This window comes from Amia ocellicauda, chromosome 8 (assembly GCF_036373705.1).
Source record: "Amia ocellicauda isolate fAmiCal2 chromosome 8, fAmiCal2.hap1, whole genome shotgun sequence".
Lineage (NCBI taxonomy): Eukaryota > Metazoa > Chordata > Actinopteri > Amiiformes > Amiidae > Amia > Amia ocellicauda.
Window position 1 is genome coordinate 15,113,317 of NC_089857.1, and position 24,764 is coordinate 15,138,080.

At 37.6% G+C, this 24,764-nt stretch overlaps 1 protein-coding gene across 1 annotated transcript; it reads right to left on the reverse strand.

Annotated features, from left to right (window-relative positions):
- Positions 1–1,531: 1,531 nt before the first annotated feature.
- On the reverse strand, positions 1,532–20,252 carry LOC136755209 (complement C1q tumor necrosis factor-related protein 3-like). The gene is made up of 6 exons (XM_066711693.1): positions 19,962–20,252; positions 17,367–17,478; positions 14,497–14,651; positions 6,843–6,972; positions 2,567–2,666; positions 1,532–1,808 (listed from the first exon to the last, which is right to left on the reverse strand). Exons 1-6 carry the CDS (start codon positions 20,250–20,252, stop codon positions 1,646–1,648), a joined length of 951 nt encoding a protein of 316 aa, XP_066567790.1. The 3' UTR covers positions 1,532–1,645.
- Between the last annotated feature and the right edge of the window lie 4,512 nt (positions 20,253–24,764).

Genomic DNA, 24,764 nt, shown 5'->3' on the forward strand with positions numbered 1-24,764 from the left:
TGCACTTTTTCACTGAAAGTTTCAATCTACTTCACGCTGCACCTCTTGGTTTCACTGGCTGGTTTTGTCTTGGCCTGTGGTACTCCCTGTTTCATCCATAATTCTTCAACACACTTTTATGAACTTGCATCCCATTGTTATGTTTTGCCATCTCTGGTGGAGAAGGTGGTCCAGAAAAATAAAAATAAATGAAATACAAAATTTCACAGCAACAATCAATCACACATAATTAATCATGTGCCCTAATTCAATGTCAAAACCTGGCTCTTGTCTCAAAACTTTCTCATTCAAGCTGTTCCCATTTCATAACAGCTATGCTGGCTCTCATTTTCATTGAAGTTCCAGCATCTGGACAGAACTACTCGGCTGCAAAAACTCACCTTACAGCAGGCTTATCATCTAGTGACACCTGCTTTTCACAGTTTGTTTCAATCAGCCCATTCAATAAGGCAATTGGCTCCAGGGTTGGCATTCATACTCTCAGTCCACTTCAGTGCTTTGTACCAAACTAAGATAAGGTCCTTGCTTAATTCTGTAATCATAAAAAATGTAAAGCCATTTACTTAGTGGGGAACCAAAAAAAAAAAAAAATGTTGCCTGTTGCTAGGAATCATGACTCTAATTATAATATTACATATTTTGAGGCATTGTTTTAACTCTTATGAGAGAGAGAAAAATAGAAGAGCGAAAACTCAAAAAGCTACAGAAATCATAAAAAAATGAAAGAATATTCCAATGCAACCAAATCAAAGTTGAGTTTATTATCACACATTGCCATTCTTAATTAAAAATAACTAGAGAGAATGAATTAGCAAAAACTGTCTTCATAGCAACAGGCAATAGGTTCCTGAGTTGCCCCCCACCCACCAGCTGCAGAAGTCAAAAGAAACCATCTATACAAACAAACATTCACACTGATTGGCTGCTTTTTAAAATGATAATAGTCATGCAGGTTGAATCCTAACCAGTTGTGACTACTACAGAAAAGCATTGCCCTATGCTGCAATATCTGCGCTGGGTGGCTATATGACTTATTGACCTCCGGGCAAGGGCTGGGCTGTCAATTAAAACCCATTTGCTGGCATAACTAACATCACTGGAGCTCATTGCACAGGAAAAGAAAGGAAATAAAAACTTTCACAATAGCACCTCAGCACAGAAAACTACCTGACTGCATAAAAGCTGGACACTTGACACTCTGTACTAAATGGGTTTTCTAGATGTGTGCCAGCATTTTCAGAACAGCAACACTTTTGTCCATTAAATATAGTTGTCAGTTGGCTACACACACATCACTTTTTCACACAATGTCTGCAACAAACCATAGTGATATAGTTTTCCGATCGTTGCTGAATTTTAATTTATATTTTTATTGATTTGTATGAAGTCTATATTCAGAAACCTAAGCATTCCTTCATCTGCAATGTGTTGTAAAGAAATTGGCAAAATTGGAGAACCCTGTGTCACCAAAGAAACCTGTGAGATCAGAATTAAAGACAGCACAGTCAATGAGGAGAGAAGATGCCAGAAGAAATCTATAGAAGCTCTATTTTTCAAAGTCAAAGTCAAGTACAAGTTTGTGTGCTGCCATCAATGACAAACTCTAAACAGGTGGCTGGCCTCCTTGTGCCGCGTCAGGTCTCCGTCAGGTTCGGTTTTCAAACAGTAGGAAACCGGAGAAAGTGCAGAAGCGCTGGTGGTCTCCATGGAGCGCGCCAGTCCCCATCCTTAACCAGACCTCATCGTCCTTCGCCAGCTTCAGAACGGCACTGTTCCCTGCGGTGTCATGCTTACCCTTGACCCCGTGGCTGTGAGATCAGGCAAACAAAAATTCACATTCATTTTTTTCCTATCCCATAGGATGCTGGGAATATGGATGTCCAAAGCACTTTTCCACAAGCCTCTATTGGTTAAAACTTAAATTTGCAGTACTTTTGTCTGGGGCGACTCTTTCCTGTCGGCAATTTTACTTTCACATTAGGCTTCGTTTCCAATATCTGCCAAGGTCGAGAGTTCTTTCCTTACCCTAATCCCTAGAATATTGGACAGACACGGTACCTTTAGTAAGGATTTTAGATGTAGCCTGAGCTAATGTGAAAAATTATTTTCTTTGCCTGGAGAAGTTCTTTGTCATATCAAACTCCAAAATAGATGAATAAGCAAGTATGAATAACTTCAGAAATTAGAAAAAATCCAGTTTCTGCTGGAGAGCAAGACAGAGATGCTCTCGATTTCTTATAAACTGTTAATTATATGAAAATGGAACCTAATACAAAGATAAATGTTATTGGAGGATGGGGTCACATGGTTTACCTACAACTGTGGTGTTTATGTTTTTTACAACAGTTTTTACAACAGAAACAGTTTTTTACAATTGTTTCTAGGTTTTTGAATTTGAATATAATACAGAATAAAACAACATATGTTATTTTGGCCTAGGCTTTCATGAACTTAATTAAAAAAAAATAGTATAAATGCACTAGATAATATGGCATACTGCTGGTGTTTAATTGAAAGCCATACCAGTCACTGGTATATGTTATACCAGTCAGCCCAGCACCCTTACCTGTGTGTGGTGAGGACAGCACTTCCATTGTGCATTAAATAAACATACACATCCTCCACATCCTCGTGCTTCATCACACTGAAAGTAAAGAAATAAACCCCTGAGGAAAAAAAGGAAGAGCTCTGTCAATGTACAAAAAGCTATGCTCCTTTTTACATGGTTTCCAACTGACACTGTGCTCTCGCTTTATACCACAGATTTTTAGTGTTTTTTCTTATACTGGTGTAACCTGTTAGAACAAACTATGGTTTATTCTGTTTATCCTCGATTTTATCTTTACATTAGGATTCAGTATCACTGCATCTGCCATAAATATGTAATGAAAATTAGTTTTAAATGCTAGGGACTAGTTGCCAAAACAGGTAATTATGCATATTTCCACAAGCTATCAAACTGTACTTGGAATCCCAGGAAAAAATAAATAACAACCCCCTTAATGTCTTCCAATAGTATTTTATATTCTTGCATCATTCACACCTTGTTCCCTAGGTTTATTGTTTGTTTTTGTGCATTTTATTACTAGTCTTGAGATTAATGAGATTCCAGGTTCTGAGTCTTAACCAGCAAAGTGCATTTCCAGTGCATGAGCAGCCCAGGAAATCAAAACAGGTAGAATATATTTTGGGATCATTTTGCATCCTGATGATAAACTACACTCCTTTATTTAATGCACTTTCTGCATAGGGGTCTCCTTTACCTTCGAAATGAAAATTCAACCAATTTCAAGGACCTTGCAAAAAGCATCTATATAAAGGACGTATAGCCACCTAGTAACAAAATTTGAAATTCCATAAATGATGTATCAGACATTCCATGTGTTGTAGTATCAGTGTTTTCATGTTCCTGCTTGAATCTCCAAGATGTTGCATCCTGCTTATATTTTTTAAATAAACAAAGGCTTCTACCCCTGTTTTGAAATGACAGAGCTGTCGTATACAATTCCACAATTTTGTTTACCCTGGCAATGTTGAGTATAACTGTCTTTTACACTATTTACAAACATGTTCCTGAGAGGAGTGGGGGAAGCGTAGCAAAAACATGCACAAACAAAATGTTATTAAAAGCAAGACTGGTAATCTGTCAAAAGTGGCTCTGCATACGATACATCTCCCGGGCTGTTCCTAATTACCTAAATCAATCTCACCCACAAACAATACACACAAGCAAGCTTTATGATACATATTTGTAACAGGACTCATCATCTGTGCGGAACAGACGCTCAGCTGCATTGAGCTGCATTTTGCATATGCTACATATTGCGTACAAATAACCAAATTGAATTAATTTGTTATTTGTTCGCTTGGTATGTTGCAGCAGTACCTCAAATCTGATGGTAAGGAGATGCTTTGGCCCTTTCCACACTTACACAGTGGAAGTTGAGAAGAGAAGCTGATTTGGCTCTTAAAAAGCCAAATACATGATTTACAATATGCACAGTATGCCGGTGCCAGTCACTATGATCTTATTTACTTAGTGATGCTACTACCCACTATGGTAGACCCCATTAACTCTTCTCCTACTCTTTAAACCCAAAAGGAATTGGAAACGCTAACCCTGTGATTTAAGTTGTTATTATTCCAGGCTCTAAAGATATTGGGCTTTTAAGGCATGTGGTGCAGGTTGGCATTGAAATGTGTTAATTGGCACCTCTGGTACCATTCACATCTGTCTGTGTAGTGTCTCAGGACTGTATTGATTAATTGTGCCTCATGCAGAAGGTTTGAGAACTTTCTTCAAGGTTTTAGCATTAGTACCAGACTTCTTATTGTTGTCCCAGGTGCTAATCTCTCTCCCAATGCCCATATAGTGTAGATATAGGTTATATTTTATCAGCATTCAGGACTGCACTTATTATGAAATTGCATTGTTTGACAAGTATTACATTTTATTTATATGCCTACTGAATACAATTATCCTTATGTTCAACTAGGGAGGATTAACAATGTTCTTAAATCCTGCTTCATGTTGACACTATAACCATAACAGTATAAACCTGGACAATTGTAAAGAACACCATAATGTGTTAATATGTCTGCAAATTAATTAATTAATTACATTTGTGAGCAATTATCCAGATGTTATTCTTTTCTAATTATTCTCTCACAAAGCATTTTATGCTTTATGTTTAATTATTTCCGTTGTTCTGTTGTTGTATTGTTCTATTACACATTTCTTTTCATCAAAGAAGTGTTAACAGCAGAGGTGTCTTTATACAATGAATCCTTCCTGTTTAACAAAATTGGTTTGTGTGTCATACTGGCAAGGATCCAAACAAATAAAAAACAAAAGGCTTGTTTTTGAATTGTTAATCATGATGTGCTGCCTCACTGTCCCATCACTAAGCTATCCTTTGCATGGCCTATAATGCCAATAACAGGGTTAAGTGCCTTACTCAAGTTTACAACAACAGTGTCCCCCACCTGGGATTGAACCCCCCACTCTCTGTTCAGAGTCCAGAGCCCTAAACATTACTCCACACTGCTGTTAATATATTAGATATTTATGTTATACAGCGATCAGCCATAACATTATGACCACCTGCCTAATATTGTGTAGGTCCCCCTTTTACTGCCAAAACAGCCCTGACCCATCGAGGCATGGACTCCACTAGACCTCTGAAGGTGTGCTGTGGTATCTGGCACCAAGACATTAGCAGCAGATCCTTTAAGTCCTGTAAGTTGTGAGGTGGGGCCTCCACGTATCGGACTTGTTTGTCCAGCACATCCCACAGATGCTCGATTGGATTGAGATCTGGGGAATTTGGAGGCCAAGTCAACACCTTGAACTCGTGACTCATCAGACCAGGCCACCTTCTTCCATTGCTCCGTGGTCCAGTTCTGATGCTCACGTGCCCATTGTAGGCACTTTCGGCAGTGGACAGGGATCAGCATGGGCACCCTGACTGGTCTGCGGCTACGCAGCCCCATACGCAACAAACTGCGATTTTAGCATGCATTTGTTGTTTAAATGCTTGTATTATTGAACGTTTCCATTGAATGTGGAAAAGTAGTTGCCGGTCATGGAAGGCATGGAAGGTCATGCATTGAAAATATGCAAATTTTGCATACCTGCATATTCATTGGATTATGGCAGGCTTGGTTTTATGTGCAGTCATTTGCCTTTTGCAAATTTGATAGATAGAAGTATTAGTGTGGCCTATGCACAAATTCAGCACACTGGGCCCGATTGTTCCGGAGAAGTAGATGGTTTAATATGCTCACGTGCCCATTGTAGGCGCTTTCGGCAGTGGACAGGGATCAGCATGGGCACCCTGACTGGTCTGCGGCTACGCAGCCCCATACGCAACAAACTGTGATGCACTGTGTGTTCTGACACCTTTCTATCAGAACCAGCATGAACTTTTTCAGCAATTTGAGCTACAGTAGCTCGTCTGTTGGATCGGACCACACGGGCCAGCCTTCGCTCCCCACGTGCATCAATGAGCCTTGGCCGCCCATGACCCTGTCGCCGGTTCACTGCTTTTCCTTCCTTGGACCACTTTTGATAGGTACTGACCACTGCAGACCGGGAACACCCCACAAGAGCTGCAGTTTTGGAGATGCTCTGACCCAGTCGTCTAGCCATCACAATTTGGCCCTTGTCAAAGTCGCTCAGATCCTTACGCTTGCCCATTTTTCCTGCTTCTAACACATCAACTTTGATGACAAAATGTTCACTTGCTGCCTAATATATCCCACCCACTGACAGGTGCCATGATAACCAGATTATCAGTGTTATTCACTTCACCTAATGTTATTGCTGATCGGTGTATATACATATGGATTCAAACCCACAATGCCAGTCGTGCATCTTAACCATTATGCTAGCTGAGATTTATATATTTATATTAGGCCTGCTTTAAGCACCTAATAGCCACAGCAGGGAATTGTCTTGAGATTATCAGTGTTATTCACTTCACCTGTCAGTGGTCATAATGTTATGGCTGATCGGTGTATATCCCTTAATACCTCTAATATTGCATTTTCTCTGGGTCTGGGAGAATACAAAGCAGAAATTCATTATATAGTTGTCGCAACCAATACGCTGAACAATCAATGCTCACTCACAGAGAGGTTTGCTTCAGATGTCCCAGTTCTGGTTCTATGCTAGCGATAACCCCAGCCCCAATTTTAAGGCACTGCCGATCAGATCACAGTCAAGTAAATGAAATAACATATTAGTGGGGGGAAATGGTACCACTCTTGTCAGCATTCAAATGTTAAAAAACCTCCCAAGTCAATAGGGTTAAGTTTTTCTGGTCCTCTACTACACCAACCTGTGACAGGTGCGTGAAATCTTCCAGTCATCGTATCGAGAAAGTTTCCAATGTTGTTTTCCACACTGCTGAAAATGATGCCGCTGTTCTCATTAGTGAAGTGGGTGGCCATGGATGCCATGAATGCAACCTGAGGGAGAGAATTAAAATAGTTTTGGAGTGGAAGTGAAGTGCGTAGGGACCCCATCTGTCTTTGCTTATACTTCACTGGTTCAATGGAAGGCCATGTGTTTTGTTTGGCCTTCAGATGAGCTTATACAATGGCTTGGCAGACGTTCCTGCCTCCATTGCATATCTCCACATTTATTCTGCCATTATTGTTATCGACAGAGTGAAACTTCATCTTCTAACATGTATTTATAACAACCAGCCCAGGGCACTGATTGTTAAAGTTGAAAAGCAATGATTGCATCGGCTCTATCACAGCAACCTATTCTATTGTATCTACTAGATGCTAGTACTCAAGCACTTTCCCCGACAAAATATTCACAAGACACATATTTGCAGTGTAGGAATTGTCTAATTCATCTAGATCACTGAGAACACTGAACAGCACTGCTCTGAGATTTCTGTCCTCCATCATAGGACATAACCAAGCTCCTTTAGGTTTTAAACACGTTACTGTTTTTCCGCAATAAAAAGGCACAATTGCTTTAAGTGTGGAGATAACATGTAAGAGGCAGCCCCTTAGTGTTTTCACAGCTGTGATGTTCCCATTTGAATTCACTTGCCTCTCTACAGCCACTCTCGTGTGGCAGGAAGTATAATTTCACAAACACAAGCAGCAGACTTCCCTTTGGGAAAGCCAGAGGCATCCCAGCATTAGTTCCCATTCAGCAGTAAAACTACTAGGCCTGAACCGTCAAAGTAAAGGCTATTAATGTAATGCCTGTAAATTCGACTGTTGCCAATGGAGTTTACAAACCCAGAATCCATGGTTACATGTTGCCACTGACTCTTAGAGACGTGTGCTGAGGGACCGATGTGTTTAAGCCAGAGAGTGTTCATTTGCTTCTGGATACAAAACTGTATTGTCTATCGTCTGGCTGTGTTTGATGTGTTTACTCGCTTTAACAAATTGCTCAGCGATACCACAGGATGAAAAGAGAATTCAACATTATTCAATTAAGATAAAAAAACACACACAAAAATGAAGTAGAAGTGTGCAAACAATACTGTTGGCAAGAAAGGCAATATTTTGTTCTTCTTTGCAGATGTGTAAGAGTATCAGAAATACCTGTACCTGAAATGGTCGATCTTTAATAATTTAATTGCCAGAGTGAGTTCATAAATTCAAATATTAATAAACATACAACATACCAACACATTGGATGGGCTTAATAGATGGGTGGCATCTGTTATGCCGTGGAGTCAGCAGAAGGCTTAATACGTCAAGGACTCAGCGGACTGTGCTCACCACGGGTAATGCCACTAACTGCAGACAGCGTGAACCTCCCACACATAATTAACACCTAATGTGTTAATGTTAATGGTTTTAATGAATATTCAGCTCAAATTGGCCCTCAGGGCAGTCACTTGTTGATTGCATGGTTGTTGTTTTTTCAGGCCTTGCGTGGGAGCACCGTGGTTAAAAGAGGGGAAGGCTTTATGTTTCTCTCGTACATGTATTTATTTGAACAAACAACCCAAATGTTTTTTTCAGTAGTAATGATTTTGGAATCAGTTTAATTAGCATGTTATCTAGAATGTTATTGAAATACAACAATGACATAAGCTATTGGTTTAGATAAAAATCTGTTCGCTTTGAGACTGGTTGGGCAATATTCTACTTGACGCTTTACTTTATGAAAAATTCCCTATCCTAATATTTCAGAAAGGTTAAATTCAGGATAATGAGGAGAACATTGCTAAGAGGCACTTTCTTTCTTTCTCTTTCTTCTTTTCTAATTAAGATTCAGGACTGGACCAATGCAAACCTTTAACCACCCACCCATCACAAAAAGCAATACACAAAGCTAAGTAAGAGTGACAGGGAAAATTCTTTGTAGTGTAGAAAAGCCATATCCAAACTCAAATAATAATTTCAGTTCAAAATGTTGATATATGTGTGAAATAATTATCTGTTGACATGATATGCTTTTGAACAGAGGTTGTTATGTGTTAATGATTTTGCATATGTTTTCTTGGCTGATTTCCTGGTATTGTGAAGTTAGTAGTATGGCATGCCAATTCTTTCATTTCAGACAAAAAGCCAAGATCATATATTGGATTGGGATTTGAGCTTGGGGGTGTGGGTCAAAATTAAGGTCTTAGACTTGCTGCCTATCATAATCATTACATGTATAATTATGTTGAAAATAATGGTAATGAGGTACACATAAGAATAAACAAAAAGTCAGGCATTAATTATCAGTACAAAGCATTCCTGCTTAACAGATTGCTCAGTAGAAAACTGCAATGCAGACTTTTTTTGCAGCATAGGCTTTTAGTGCTAGGGCTCATGAATATTGTGAGAAGAATCATCACTAAACCCAAACAGACACAACTCTGCCAGCACTCTGCGCTCCAGGTCACAGCAACACAGCGTTTCAGCTGGACTGGCGGGAGGATTTCTGCTCCAGAGAAAAATGCTCTGTGTCTCTGAAACCAATAGCCACAAATGTGTGTGGAAAAAATGTATTAAATCATGTTTTATAATATATTTTTAGGAAAAATATGTAGAGCTTACTTGATGTTTCAGAAATGTGAACATATTTGGCACCGCAGTATAACAACTCAGTGAGTCTACTGCAAGGGAGCTGTTTGTTTAATTATAATGCATACATGAGGGATGACAAATCGCAGGAAGATGCAAGCAAAATACGTCTGCAACTATTATTGGAAGCTTCCAATGGTAAATACCCCACAAAAGAGGTCATGATCTCCCACGAGAAAGCAAAAAGAGTTATCTGTCGTGCCATTAAACGGAGGAAACGTTACAGGTCTGAAGAGGTGATCTGGGGCTTTAATACTTACATTCCTAAAGGCAAGAAACAGTGAAGGTGAACTGGGAACAGGGAATTGTAGTCGACATCTTTGTTTTCATATGTAATAAGTATTTTCCAATGTTTGGATATCAGAGCAAAGGACATGAAAAAATAAGCATTTCAAATCGAAACATTAAGATAACCAATGCTTTATATAAAGCAATTATAAGTTAGATTATTGTTTATTTTCCATTTCTATGATTACAATTTTACACAACACCTACATTAAAGGCTGGATGTTCACAGTTCATACAATGGGATTGCTGTTTAATATTCAAGTGACAGACCTTGCATTTTTTTTAAATAGATTTAAGATATTGAAATGCTAATCATAATGGAAAGCATAATAGAAAATATAGTGTTGCTCTGAATGATAAAGACAATCACATTTGTCTTACAATGCATAAAAACTATAAATGCAACTGTCCCCTATTTCCATAAATCTCAAGAAATTGAGTGTTACTTATCTGGTAAAGGACTACTTGTTCTTATCGGAAGGGAAATAAAGTAATGGGACCTTGAAAGATATGTTTATTTCTTTTGAATAATAAAAATATCAGATGTTGCGTGCTTTAAACAGTACTTGAGATAAGGAGATTATTAAATTAGATGTTTTGTTTTTCCCTCAAGGCTGACCTTGAAAATACCGGCCACATTCAAACACGCTTTACCAAACATTATTAAGTTATATTAATAGGGACAAAAAAAAAACTAAATTAATAGATATTACTCCAGATTTAAATAGGAACAGCACAATTATTGTTAGATTAATATTCAAGTTTACTTAGCTAAATAATCTGTTCAATTTGTAAACACTGAAACAGTGTGGCAGGTGAACTTGATTGTTCTGTTGCCCTGACTACTTAAGTGGTGTGTCCCAAGATCCAGTTAACTGCTTAATTGACTTACAAGAGCATCTGAATATAAGGCTTGCTCTCATGCTGAGGATCATGGATGTTTGCGGTGGTCTCCTGTTCAAGTTAAATAATGTTATAAACTGGATGAGTGGGTCTTGGCTATAGGAAAATAATTTTAAAGCAACAGAAATCTTTGTTGTATGCCAGAACAAGAGAAGCAAAATGAAAATATATAACTGACGGACTTAGAGAAGAAAATAATGCACTTGTCACAGTATGTTGAGTTTCCTGTGAAAGCTTGACATTCCATTAATTCGCTCAAATATGATTTCCAAATCTATTGCGTCATCTTCTTTATTAAGCTTGACAGAAACATGTATTTAGACCTGCATTGTTGCAAAATTTATTTTTACATTTTATCTGAAATATATAAATTAACAGGACTGACACTGAAATGAAATGATTTCGGTCTGACTTACTGCACAGAAAATAAGCTCCAGTTGAGGCTGACAGCCTTTGGCATTTCTCCCGAAGTCTTGGCTCTGCACTGAATACAATTAGGCAAATTGCTTTTCTCTTTATGCACTTCTGAGGCCAAGATAAACATATGCAATCAATTTTACTTTTTGACCTGTTGACATTTACAGACTTTTTTCCACCATTGTGAAGTGAGGTAAATATATTTTGCATATGTTCATTAAGATATGATATATGACACTACTTCAATTTGAAAATTAAGATTGACACATTGATTACATTTTCACAGGGCAGGGCAGAGTATATTAAGGAAAGGAAACATAACAAGTACCTGATTGTGAAATGTACAGTACAGTATTGCCTACTTAAGTTGATGTATTTCTTATTGACTATGATATATTTTCAGCCCTGTTCACATACAGTGAAGGAAAAAAGTATTTGATCCCCTGCTGATTTTGTACGTTTGCCCACTGACAAAGAAATGATCAGTCTATAATTTTAATGGTAGGTGTATTTTAACAGTGAGAGACAGAATAACAACAAAAAAATCCAGAAAAACGCATTTTAAAAAAGTTATAAATTGATTTGCATGTTAATGAGGGAAATAAGTATTTGACCCCTTCGACTTAGTACTTGGTGGCAAAACCCTTGTTGGCAATCACAGAGGTCAGACGTTTCTTGTAGTTGCCACCAGGTTTGCACACATCTCCCTTTAAGAGAGTGCTCCTAATCTCAGCTCGTTACCTGTATAAAAGACACCTGGGAGCCAGAAATCTTGCTGATTGATAGGGATCAAATACTTATTTCCCTCATTAACATGCAAATCAATGTATAACTTTTTTGAAATGCATTTTTCTAGATTTGTTTGTTGTTATTCTGTCTCTCACTGTTAAAATACACCTACCATTGAAATTATAGATTGATAATTTATTTGTCAGTGGGCAAACGTACAAGATCAGTAGGGGATCAAATACTTTTTTACCTCACTGTATGCAAAGCAACTCCCATATATCTACATTGAAAATATAACAAGCCAAAATAAAATAAACCTAATAAAAACATTTGTAAAGACTACTTTTATACATACCAATGAACATATTGTACACACTCTTCTTTAGAGCCCCCTGATCAGAATGTTTGCCTTTTCAATCACAAGCTTATATAAGCAGCACAGGAAAAGCAGACAGATTTGCAAGAAATTGTCACTTAAGATGGGAATACGATGGAGTGGTATTGTTTTTTTGGTGTTTGTTGCTTTTCATAAACCCTTCATTCTTCATGTATTAATTCAACTGAATTCAAGCTTGTTAATGAAATCTACAGCCTCATTCATAAAGGCAGCCAACGATATTCAGCAAATACGGACACTGAGACATTTTTCGGAAGGAGAAGAGTCTCAGAAATTTGGTGTAATGTAATCTTTTGTGATGGAGGAGTGAATTATGAGAACAAGGCTTGATATTTAAAATGGGTTTAAAATGCTAACAATGGCACTGCTTCACTGGATAATTGTGAGCATTTCCCTTTGCTCAGCTTGGAAGAGCATTGACTGCCAGTATATTTCCAGATAAGCACATAGGACATTGATATTGCCAAATTACATTGCCAGTGAAGGAATATTTTCAGAAGGCTGGACCCAAAGGATTTGTAGGGGCCAAAATGTAACATTTAACTTCAGAGTCTCAAAGAGCAGCATATTAGGAAAATCTGAGGAAAGTACATCATTAAGCTGAAGACCTGTTAAACATATACAGTTAGTGGAAAATTGGTTGAATACCAGTATATAAGGTTTATACTAACCACTCAATTTCCTTATTAGTATGTAAACAGAAAGGAATTCTATTTGAGTGATTTTTTTTCTAATACATTTGAAACAAGGGTAAAAATATCATGGTGGTTAATTAATCACTTGTGTTCATGTAGATCATGTTTGCTACAGTTCAGTACAGCAGATCTAATTTGGGTTGGGTTAGCAGATCTTGCTACTGAAGATACCTTACCGAGTCTTAATTACTTACCATATGAAACAGGAAATAAAACATGCTACCTCTAAAAACAAGCCATTTACCAAGAGACAAATCACCAATGACTAACTGTAACATGCTTTAAAAACAATTTAACATCCTAAGTCTAATTACCCATTTCTTTCTAATTAAGTGATTCAATAAGTGCAATCACTTTGACAGTGGGATGTTGTGGAGATGCAGGGATAGGAAGCCAAGATCAATTACCAAGGGTCACGTCAGAAATTTCATGCAGAGATTATCAACATGAATTTGAACACACACAATAAATACATACTGCAGGGGTCGGGGATTTTTGAGATTCAGAAATCAATTAGTCTTAGTCCTGTTGATTCATTAAAAGTAAAAAAAAATATATTTTAAAACTTGCATAATTCTTTGAAAGCCCCACTATTACAATAGTCACTTCTGTACTGAGAAAAAATATATTAAAATATATTTTTAACTTTGAGCGGCTGCTGAATTCAAGTGAATTGAGTGATTTAAAGTCTAGTCTAGACAGTGTTTGTTTCAAGCTTAATAAAGTTTTTAAAAAAAATCTCACTATTGTTTGGAATGTCATAATTTCAAGAAATGCACTTTAGGTCACAAAAACACTGTGTCGTGTTGGAAAGAGTTCGACCTGCAACACATACAATCCAAGGACAAATGTGACTCAGCAATGCTCAGATTCTCTACAGGGCTATGTTTTTCCTCATTGAATAGACCGCATTTTCATCACTAAGCAAGGTTAGTGGCGGCTCCTATCCAAGGTGCTGAAATATAAACCTGATTAATTGCAGTAACTCTTGGCCTTTTGGTGTATGATAGCTATTGTCTGGTGTAATACTGGAGGTCATAAGTATCATTTGCATATCACTGGTTTCTATTACTATTTAGGCTTCTCTGCTGATCATGGCTTTTTCTGAGGAATCCACCACACTATAAACGAAAAGAAAAGGCCAAATATACTGAATATATTCTACTACCAAGCAAACAAAATGCACACCAGCTTTGAGGCCAACATTAAGCCATGCAAGTAGTTTTCCACTAGGTGACTTGTAGCAACTGTTTTTTTCCCCTCCTTCACGGTTATTCTATTGATTTTTTTATCATGACTGTATGAGCAGCACTTTTGGTTTTTAATTAGTACTGCAGTATAAACTAAATGGATTCTTGTCAGTCCTGTCCCAATGTGCAATTGACATCTTCCTGCAGAATCACATTTACAAAAAAGCGATTAAAAGGAAGTGATAATCCAGTAATGTCATACATAAGCAGTAAAGTTAAAGCTGCTGACAGGTCAGTTACTCGGAGGGTCTAAGTGTACCTGTAGCTCGGACGGTATTCCAGGGTAGCCCTTTTCTCCCCTCACACCATGAGACCCACGCTCGCCCCGAGGTCCCATGTCTCCTCTGTCTCCTTTTTCACCTTTCCCTCCATCACGGCCTGGGGCCCCATTGTTGCCATTGTTTCCAGGGTTTCCTGAAAGGGCAGAAAATAAAGCCCAGCCCATTGCAATCAACTGGAGTTGTACCACCTTCTTGCACCACAGTTAAAAAACTGAAAGTTAAATCTTTAACTCCATTATTCAGATTAGCTTTTTTCCCCAACATTGTTTACACACATAGAATATATATTTCCACACAAGATGCATTTGTTTCATCAAATGGGCAGAATAGTGTCATAAGGGCCCCTGGCGGCGATTCTTCAGGCTGTGATGACAGAACCCTTACCCTCCGTATCGCACATCGCCAACTGCTTCTCCACCTGCCCTACCAGACAGTCTCTAGTTGGTTCCAATACATGGATTTTCATAAAATACTATTTGATTTATTGAACCCCTGAGAAACCTTATACCTTGACAGACTTCTTATAGATTATTTTGTTTCTCTTTCTAACAAATTGCAAAAAGTTCAGTTTATAGAACTGAATGTAGAAAACAAAAGTTGAAAAAACGAAAAATGCCATGTGCACAAAATGTGTTCATTTTGGTGAGCTGTGGGATTTAATTAACCAAGGGGAAATTATCAAATGAATGGGCGCAACCACTATGAAAAGGTTCTGTGTGTGTTTATCTACATCTTTTGCCAATTCCCTTCCAAAATTATCACAGTAATCATCTAGTGCAGTTAGAAGACACGGGTGCCTTTTTATGCAGCTCATTAAGCATTACAACATTAGCCTGAGTCTATTTTTAAATCCACTGTTTAATGCGGCCATATGGTTGGAAAAAAAACTCCCACTGCACTAACAAAAACACAAAAACCTTTGTCAGTGTTAATCGAGATTTGCCTTTTGGAGATATTTCTTTCATCTGAAATGTAATAATTGGTTGATGCTGATTTTCAGATTTAGCTCCGGAGAGTGTGATCAGAACTCAAGCCAGTTATTGGTAGATAAGGTCTTTGTGTCTTTTGTCAATGAATGCCTTTAATATAAACTATATAAACATTATTACAATTGTACTTTGCAAGGTAGCCTAGGATGATACAAGCCAAGCAAAGCAGATCGGCAAATTAAAATCACACAAATCCAGCTATGTCATTTTGGCAAAGTTGTTGATAACGATTATACAAAAAATAATGACATTTTCACAAAGATTTCAGCAGTGCGAGGAAGCAAATTGTGTAGCAAGTGCCTACGGCTCCAGCAAACACTTCCCAGGTACATATTGCCTTATTATATATTCATGAGTTTCATTTGTGTGTATTTATTATCTTTCAATTTGGAGTTAAAAGTACAGACCTGTCTTATTACCAACAGATATTTGTATATGCCCTCGCAGAAAACAACTTAGTAGCTGTAGACTTCATGTTTCCTGACACATTTGAAATCAATATTACTATTATTATTTGTTAACATTCAATTATATTTTTCCACTGTAGCCTCCTTCCACTTCTCTGAAGTCACATCCCTATGCTTGTCATTTCTACCTCTGGTAACAAAGTTTCTGATAATGAAATAACGCCATGAATCGTGAATTTAACATATCCAGGAATCCTGCAGGTATACACAACTTGTAACAAAACTAAAAACCCATTTATGTGTTTCAACAACCATACTACAGTATTTTGCATTCCTAAAGCTTTCTTTCACTTTAAAACCCACATTTTATGCTGCATTCACCCATGGTCTGATAGACAGAATACATCTAGGTTATGAAATCATTTGAAGAAGCAATTAAAAGCAAAGCAATTAAAAGCACAGTTTGAAATGGAAAGGGGCTGTGCAGGTTACTGTATTGTTAGAGGGAGCAAGAACTGTGAGTACTGATTACATCTGGTAAATGTATAAAACCCCTGGAAGGAGGCATTCTCCAGTGCCTCCTATTGTGCTGAGTAATTGAGTCTGCCTGGTGTACATCGGGAATGTTTTTATGAAGCCCTATGTGGCAATCTGGGTGGATAGGGGCACACACTGGCAGCACTGCTATATGAGTTTCAGTGGTGTGGTGATTATTTAACTGGAGAGACAACGGCTGGCAAGGAGATATGTCAACCGATGGACACATGTGGCATTTGGAGCTGGTTTTGAAGTTTCATTTAGTTTATTTTGTTTAATGCTCAGCTCTAAGACTGCTAAAAACTGCTCTTAAAATAAGGTTATACTGCGCTAAAATGGTTCTAAAGTGAAGGTATTATTTCCTCAGTAGTCTAGTCTATAGTTGGCAGAAGTGTAATTATTTTGCAGCTCTCTTTGATGCCTGGTTTAGCTGTTCTCTCTCTCTATAGGTGTTAATTAAACTTCAATCCTGCTTAGCAATCTAAAAAAAAAGGAACATAGAAAACGCCATTGCTGTGAGCAGTGATTAAAGTGATTAAAAAAAGAATATTGTCTTAATTGACTTTGGTGAATGGATTGACTTTTCTTATATTTCCTTCCTTTTTTATTTCAGCTCATGTCATTTCAAATTAGGTAGGTCTTTTCTCTTGGTGGTTTAAATAGACTTTATTGTCTTATTCAGGGATTATTCACACATTTCTTTATGTCTTGAAGGTAAATGCCCCCCTTTACCATCAAAGCCTCTGTTGATACAAAACTAAAGAATGTGTAAAATAACTTATTTTTGTATTTATTTAGTCACATTCATTGTAATTAACCTGGTAGCTATCGAACATTGTGTCAGCTGACCAATCATAACTCAGAACTGGTTAAATTGCAGTTCTGACTGGGGATTTCTATAAAGGAGACATTTACCTGATGGACCGGGAGATCCAGCTGTTCCTGGGGGTCCCGGAATCATTCTCATGCCAAAGTCTCCCCGACAACACTGATTACAGTCTGGAAGATGTGGCCTTTCAAACTGCTCCTTTAGACATGGAAAAAGAGACAGTAGTCAGACAAGAGCTGTTCATAACGAATACTGCTAGTAGTAATATATAACTACTAGTGCTGTTGCACAAAATGCCCCTTTTAAATCAATCAGTTTGTTTTAGCTGGTTTTAGTTTGCTTCTATAGAACGATGTTCTGTAATGGTCACTTTGCCACACTCCTTTGTGACAAATAATGCTTTTCCGTGTGGCTGATTGTGCACTTAGAGGGTTTCCAGAAGAACAACTGCCTGAAACAGTGACAAGGTTCATCAAATACAACAAGCCTGTTTCAGTAATATCTCTCCCATTGATTCTCAAGAGAGTACAAATGAACTGCCCTGAGAGCAAGTCTTTCTGGTGCAGTGGGTTTGTACTTTGTAGTGTAGTGTGACTCTCAGAGCTCTCAGAAGTGTGCTTTAGATTGTGGTTTAAAGCCCAAATACTGACCAAATACACTGTAAATTCACTTAAAATAGGATTCAACCTCTTAAATTATTACCTCAGAAACCCCAGATATAAACATCTCGATTCCTCAATGTGAGTTCACTAGACATCAGAGGACAACGTTGCGCAAGAGATTTGTGAACATTCGGCATATATCAAAACCACTATATTTGATGACTTACTTGTCCTTTTCTCTGATCACAATTCACCCTTTACATGATCTATACATGTCTGCTGACAAGCCCTAATAATCCTGTAACCTGTAAGCTCTTAAATAATATGACTTAGACATGAGTATGTACTATACTGCACCACTTGGTGTATTGTTTCAATGGCCAGGTGTTTGTAATTGAAACCACTGGGCCAATGCGAATCTGCAAATTTCTATTACTGGGGTGATGTATGCAGTGTCATTGCTGCCTGTATCTCTATAGCATCAATTACTCAATTAGTAAACCATTAAAAGTAATTAAGACAGCTATAGGGGAGCAATAATGAATGAGAACAGAATAAAAGGAGAACAGGGCATATAAGATGTCTGCTCAATTCTTCATAGTTAGCTAAGGACAGAATAGTTTTAAAAAGAAAAAGATAAAAAGGCCTAATTAAGAACATCGTTCTTAATGTAAAGGGCTCAATAAGCAAAAGTAATTAAGAATCCACTGGAACAAAATCCTGAAGGCACAGTGGGTCTGAGGATCAGGACTGAGAAACCTGTATCACTACAGTGCCTTGAGCCATGCCCCCTATCCCTAATAGGTAGCTGCATGTAAGGTTCAATTACCTTTGATTGCACTCTTTATAGTAAGGGTGTAGGTGGGTAATAGATCAAAGTGGGCCATAGCAATGCATGCAGGCAGCAAGTATTAATTAACCCTTAGGAGCCCAGTGTGACATATATTTCACATACGGATGCCTGTTCAATTTGCATAATAGATTCATAATCTGCTAAATGTTTGTGAAAAGCAAACTAAACACAATGGTTCCAGCATGGAAATTTGTAAAACTAAAGGCCTTTATAATTTCCCCTTTGTCATGCTCTTTGCTTTGTTTACAATGTATTTCTTCTTGCTTCTAATTTAGCATCATTAGTCAATAGACCAATTTTAATTTTAATATGGCTGAAAAATGTGCAGCAATCCAACTTAAAAAAAATGGTAGCTAGAGCCCTGGTAAAGTAAACAGCATCATCAATTCTTCACCACAGACTATTCCAATCTTAGCAGCTTGGAGGTTAGTATTATAATAAAATATTAAAATTAGGAAATTAATTACAAGCAGTAGAGACACACTTAAATCAAATACATTTTCATACAGGCATACCCTTCTTTCTTAAAATATGTACTTTGTTAATATATTCTTGACCTTCATATTAATATATTTTATATTACAAAATTACTGCTTAATATCTCCTTCTTTGTTCTATTTTCAGTCAGACTGCTTGCCATTTTAATTAATTATGCTTGTACCTAAAAAGAAAGATATATGTCTGAAAATTTGAAAAGAAATGAACTGTCACGTCAATATCTCACTCCTAAATCACTAAAGATAACATTCTTCAAAGTAAACAAGCTTGTGAAAACAAATTGTCAACTTTATACTTTTATACTTCATATACTTTATACTTTATACTTTTCCACAGCGCACACAGTAGTCTCTGCTAACTACATGAAAGCTTTCATTGCCCTTTTCACAGGGCTCAATTCCCGAAAAGCCTGTATTGGATTGTTGTTGTTTTCTCCCAATCAAGCACACTTATGTTATTGCTCTAAATATGTAATTAACTCTACACATATATCAGGTCTAGAAATGTATTTAAGGTCTTGTGACTGGAATCACAAGCGTCATAATCAAACTCAAATTACCATCTCAGGCAACTTCTATCAAAAAGGTAAACTGTGACCTTAGACTGGAGCAAAGCAAAACAAGAAGACCATGAGGCTCCCAAATATTGGAGCTTGATCAGCCATGCACAGTAGGACTAAAATTGTCTTCAAATGTACTTTTGTAAGTGTTTACAGTGGCCTAGAGTACCTGATCGCTGTCTCCAGCTGACTCTCTTAGACCCTCTGTACCATTCGTGTCTTCCTGCACTGGACTTGAGGAAGTACTGTTGCCATCAGTCCCATTAACAAGAGTGTCACTGGCCCCTCTATTAAATACCCTCCTGGGACTGTTCCCAGCGAGCTGTTGCTGGCTCTGAGTTACCAGGGCTCTGGGTCTAGGCTGTCTCCTGCTCACCTCCGTGTATTCTTCCTGGCTCATGCAAAACGGCAACAAGACGAACAGCAGTAACCACCAGCCTCCATTAATCCTTAGCGCCATGTTTTGTCTTCAATGGACTGTCCGTTTCTTCAGGAGAAAACCTTGATGCTGGTCTAGATGTTCTACCTCTTATGTGAAGAATGAGCCCCGTTGTTACCCTCCAGGTTTTTATATAATTTGTCAGGTTGGCGCAGAACCTTACCTAATGCCCTGTTGACAGATATGTAAATCCCCTGGGGGTTATAGATGGCTTGTACCATAAGATATTCGCCTGATAACGGTGAAATTGATTTTTTACCAAATCCGAATCCTGTCTACGGAGGCATATGATTGATTGCATTTTTTTTGTATTCATGGTTGTTTTGGCTTATCTGAGGAAAATTAATGGTAACTCTGCGAAGCTGTGACTAATGTGTTATTTGGCACAGAGAGGTCGTGACTGAGATGTACCCAGCATTATGGAAGCTGTTATGCGAGGATTTGTTTCTGTTAAGTGTCTGATATAGCCCACCATGTAAACTAATGAATGCACACTGCAAGATACAGCTGATGGGTTTAAAAAATATATGTATGAAAAAAGATATTCCTTTATTGTATAAAAGTAAACATTGTCTCAGAAAATGATGGTTGGATGAACACTTGGTTGTGGAAATGCACAGATAATTCAAAACAGATTTGCAGATGCATACTGAAGCAATGACATGGTGCATCCTGCAGGCTGTGCTCATTTAATCCAAGTTGTTTCCTGGGATGATGGATTGATTGTTATCTCATTGTCAAATCTTGTCATTAAACTCTCTGTAAAATGTTTGTCTAGATTTTCATTTGATTCATGGGTATTGTTGTAGTCTTCTGTGCAAACTGATAACAAGCCTTTGATTAAAATGTATTTCATTATAAGCTTTCCTTGAGAAATGAAGCATTGCCAATGATGTACTATAAATGTTGTTTATTTCTTTAAAATATATTATCTATCTGATATCATATTCTAAAGCTCACCATATTTGTCAGATATCAGGCATGATTTACTTTTTTAACTTGTATTAGGCTTAAAAAAGCAGACTCCAGTCCAGTTCAGGTTTGTTTATGAGTTATTATTATGATTATTATATGGAAAATCTGTCTTTCTGCTTCTATGCCTCACAATTGTGTCAGTGTTTTGAGCTACATCTCAAGACATACTGTAATAAAAATCTGCAGGCTTCTGATCAGACTGCTAGGCTGCTTTTGCACAATGCTGTTGACACTGGGGAAACCAGAGGTAGGAACTAAACACACGGCTGCTTCTGTTCTGAACATTTAGTCCCAGTTAATTTGTGCCATAGCCATGCCACATGAGAGTAAGTATGCTTAATGGTTCTGGTGGTGTTGGTGGTAGTGTGAGTGGCTTGGTGAACAAAAGACTTATGATAACAAAGACCTAAATGGAGCAGGGTCTTCTGGAGAGATTGCTTAAGTGGTTGAATTGATGCATGACAAATAGCAGGACCCTTTCTGGGGCTTCTGTCAAAGAGATGCATTGGGAGCAGTTTGCTTTTTGAAACATGGCCCACTGTAGCTCTTGAGTGGCAGGCAAATCTTTCATTTTGTAGTTGGAAGGCAACTTTAACCTTGTAATATTTGGCAAGAGTCAATTAATTGTGAGATGAAAGTGGCAACATGGAAACATTGATTGAAACGGTTGGATTGCAGTCAGTGGCTCAGCATCACATGGAGTAACATTGTTTCACTATTGAATCGCTATTGTAGTGTCAGCAGCTTTGAACTAACAGTAAAGCAGCATAGTGGGTAAGGGCTATAAAGTCTTTCAATAATATTTTGAACATGCATATTATCATACTGAAGGAGAAAGTTAATTCATAAGAATGATACAAATATTACATAGATTTCAAAACATTAATGGTGTGTATATATATAGTCTATAGCAAGAAACTATATATAGCCTATATTAGTTTTTATTGCAGGATTTAGCAGGAGGATTTGATGGGAACAGTGAAATGTATCAGCCTTTATCCCTGGAATGTCAAGCTGTGCTATTTTTTACAGCTGCTGATGATGAACTATCAATTACTGGCAGGTCTGAGAATTTTAATAACACTTAATATGAAGACACACTGCTTGCCTGCCAATTGGCCAGAGAGGTAATTGTTGTCTGCAGAAAGGTCAGATTATTTATTGTGAAATGATGGACAAACAAGATAATATAAAAATGGGCTGCCCATTTAAAAATGTACATTTCAAGGTTAGGGTTTTGTTGATGTCATTGTGTTTTGACATCATGCTGTTCAAAATTCTTAAATGAAATTCTTAATTGATACAGATGTTCATTTTTGTTTTTGTTTTTCACTTGTCCAAATGTGATGCAAACCTTTTGTTTTTGGTCACAACCCATGTATCTGGTGCTCAAACACTCTATATTTAATATGTATTTCTTTGTTTTTTTATAATTATTTATTTGTCTGATGTACTTCATCCAAATCCACTCAAATTTAATTATGCAGCTACAGGGAACATGAATAAAATTACATTAATTTAATGTACTGTAGACTGACTAATATAAAATTACAAATGTCCACTTCATAACTTACATTTAGACTTAAAATGGCTTTAAGGGTTTTAATAAATGAGAAACTCATGGAAACATACATTGTTCAATTATTAAAGTACACTTGTCCTAAGAGTACTCCTTGAAACTCTAATTCCTGCTGAGAGTAAATATAATATAAAGTAAATATGCTATTCTTTAAATCTTTATTGAGTGGCAGGATTTATTTCTTCCCTCTGGAAAGACAAAGCCCCAGTCTCAAATCTAATTTGACTAAATTCTTAAATATTTATCATATCAAACATCAGAGTATTTTAATACAAAAAATTTCAGCTTTTCAAAAGAAAACTCTCGGGCTTGATCCCAACAGGAATCGCAATTACTCTGTTCATGTTGTTTCAAGTCCCAGCTCTTATCTGTGGCTTCATTTAAAAGGGATGAGAAAAAGCAAAGTTCCTTTCCTATTCTTGCCTACAGGGTTATACCATTCAATTGTGCTGACTAAAATCATGCATCCCTGCAAGCCTTAATTTATTTCTCTTCCAAATTCAAACATCAGGAGTTTTTGTTTTTTGTTTTTTTTAAAGAGATTTAAAAAGATATGTGTAACCTCATTCTGTATATTGGGTATAAAATACATGTGCAATTGCCTGTCCTGACACTAGAAACTGAGAATGAGGCACTCGGGTTATACAACCTTGTCTGGAAGACTCAGGGCTGCCACATTTATAGAGTGGTGAATGAGTAGAGAATTCAGACATACTGGTAACACTTTACAATAGGTCTCCCTAATTACACAGTTGGTACCCAGTAACTACATGTTAGTTACTCATAAGAACAGTGTAATTAAGCATTTGTTAACATTAATTTAATGTGTAAAAAGTGGGCCATGCCCGGCAGGGGATTAGGTTTCATTTCAGAACTGGGGAGGACACTGTCAATCCTGGGGGGGATGTGTCCCCCCCAGCTGGGCATTATTGTTTGGAATATGAGGGTTAATCTGTGCTCTGAGTAAAGGTTTTAAGTGGTTGACCTGAATAAATGACACTCATTGAAAAACACAGTAAATCTAACCTGAAATCACAAAGATTTAGGCCTGAAAGTAATTATTAAGCACTATTTAAGCAAATTAAGTCATTTTGGCAAGTCAACAGACACATTCTGGCACTTTGTTTCCATTTTCTGAATTCTAGACTATCCAGGCTGTTACTTTTCACACCGGCCTATCTTAAAATACAAGAAAAAAGAAATTGGAGTTTTAAATTTAGGCATGCTCAATTAAAAAGTTCTAACAAAGAGCTTAATAGCAAAACAAGAACCTTAATACAGTGAGGGAAAAAAGTATTTGATCCCCTGCTGATTATGTACGTTTGCCCACTGACAAAGAAATGATCAGTCTATAATTTTAATGGTAGGTGTATTTTAACAGTGAGAGACAGAATAACAAAAACAAAATCCAGAAAAACGCATTTCAAAAAAGTTATAAATTGATTTGCATGTTAATGAGGGAAATAAGTATTTGACCCCTTCGACTTAGTACTTGGTGGCAAAACCCTTGTTGGCAATCACAGAGGTCAGACGTTTCTTGTAGTTGGCCACCAGGTTTGCACACATCTCAGGTGGGATTTTGTCCCACTCCTCTTTGCAGATCCTCTCCAAGTCATTAAGGTTTCGAGGCTGACGTTTGGCAACTCGAACCTTCAACTCCCTCCACAGATTTTCTATGGGATTAAGGTCTGGAGACTGGCTAGGCCACTCCAGGACCTTAATGTGCTTCTTCTTGAGCCACTCCTTTGTTGCATTGGCTGTGTGTTTTGGGTCATTGTCATGCTGGAATACCCATCCACGACCCATTTTCAATGCCCTGGCTGAGGGAAGGAGGTTCTCACCCAAGATTTGACGGTACATGGCCCCGTCCATTGTCCCTTTGATGCGGTGCAGTTGTCCTGTCCCCTTAGCAGAAAAACAGCCCCAAAGCATAATGTTTCCACCTCCATGTTTGACGGTGGGGATGGTGTTCTTGGGGT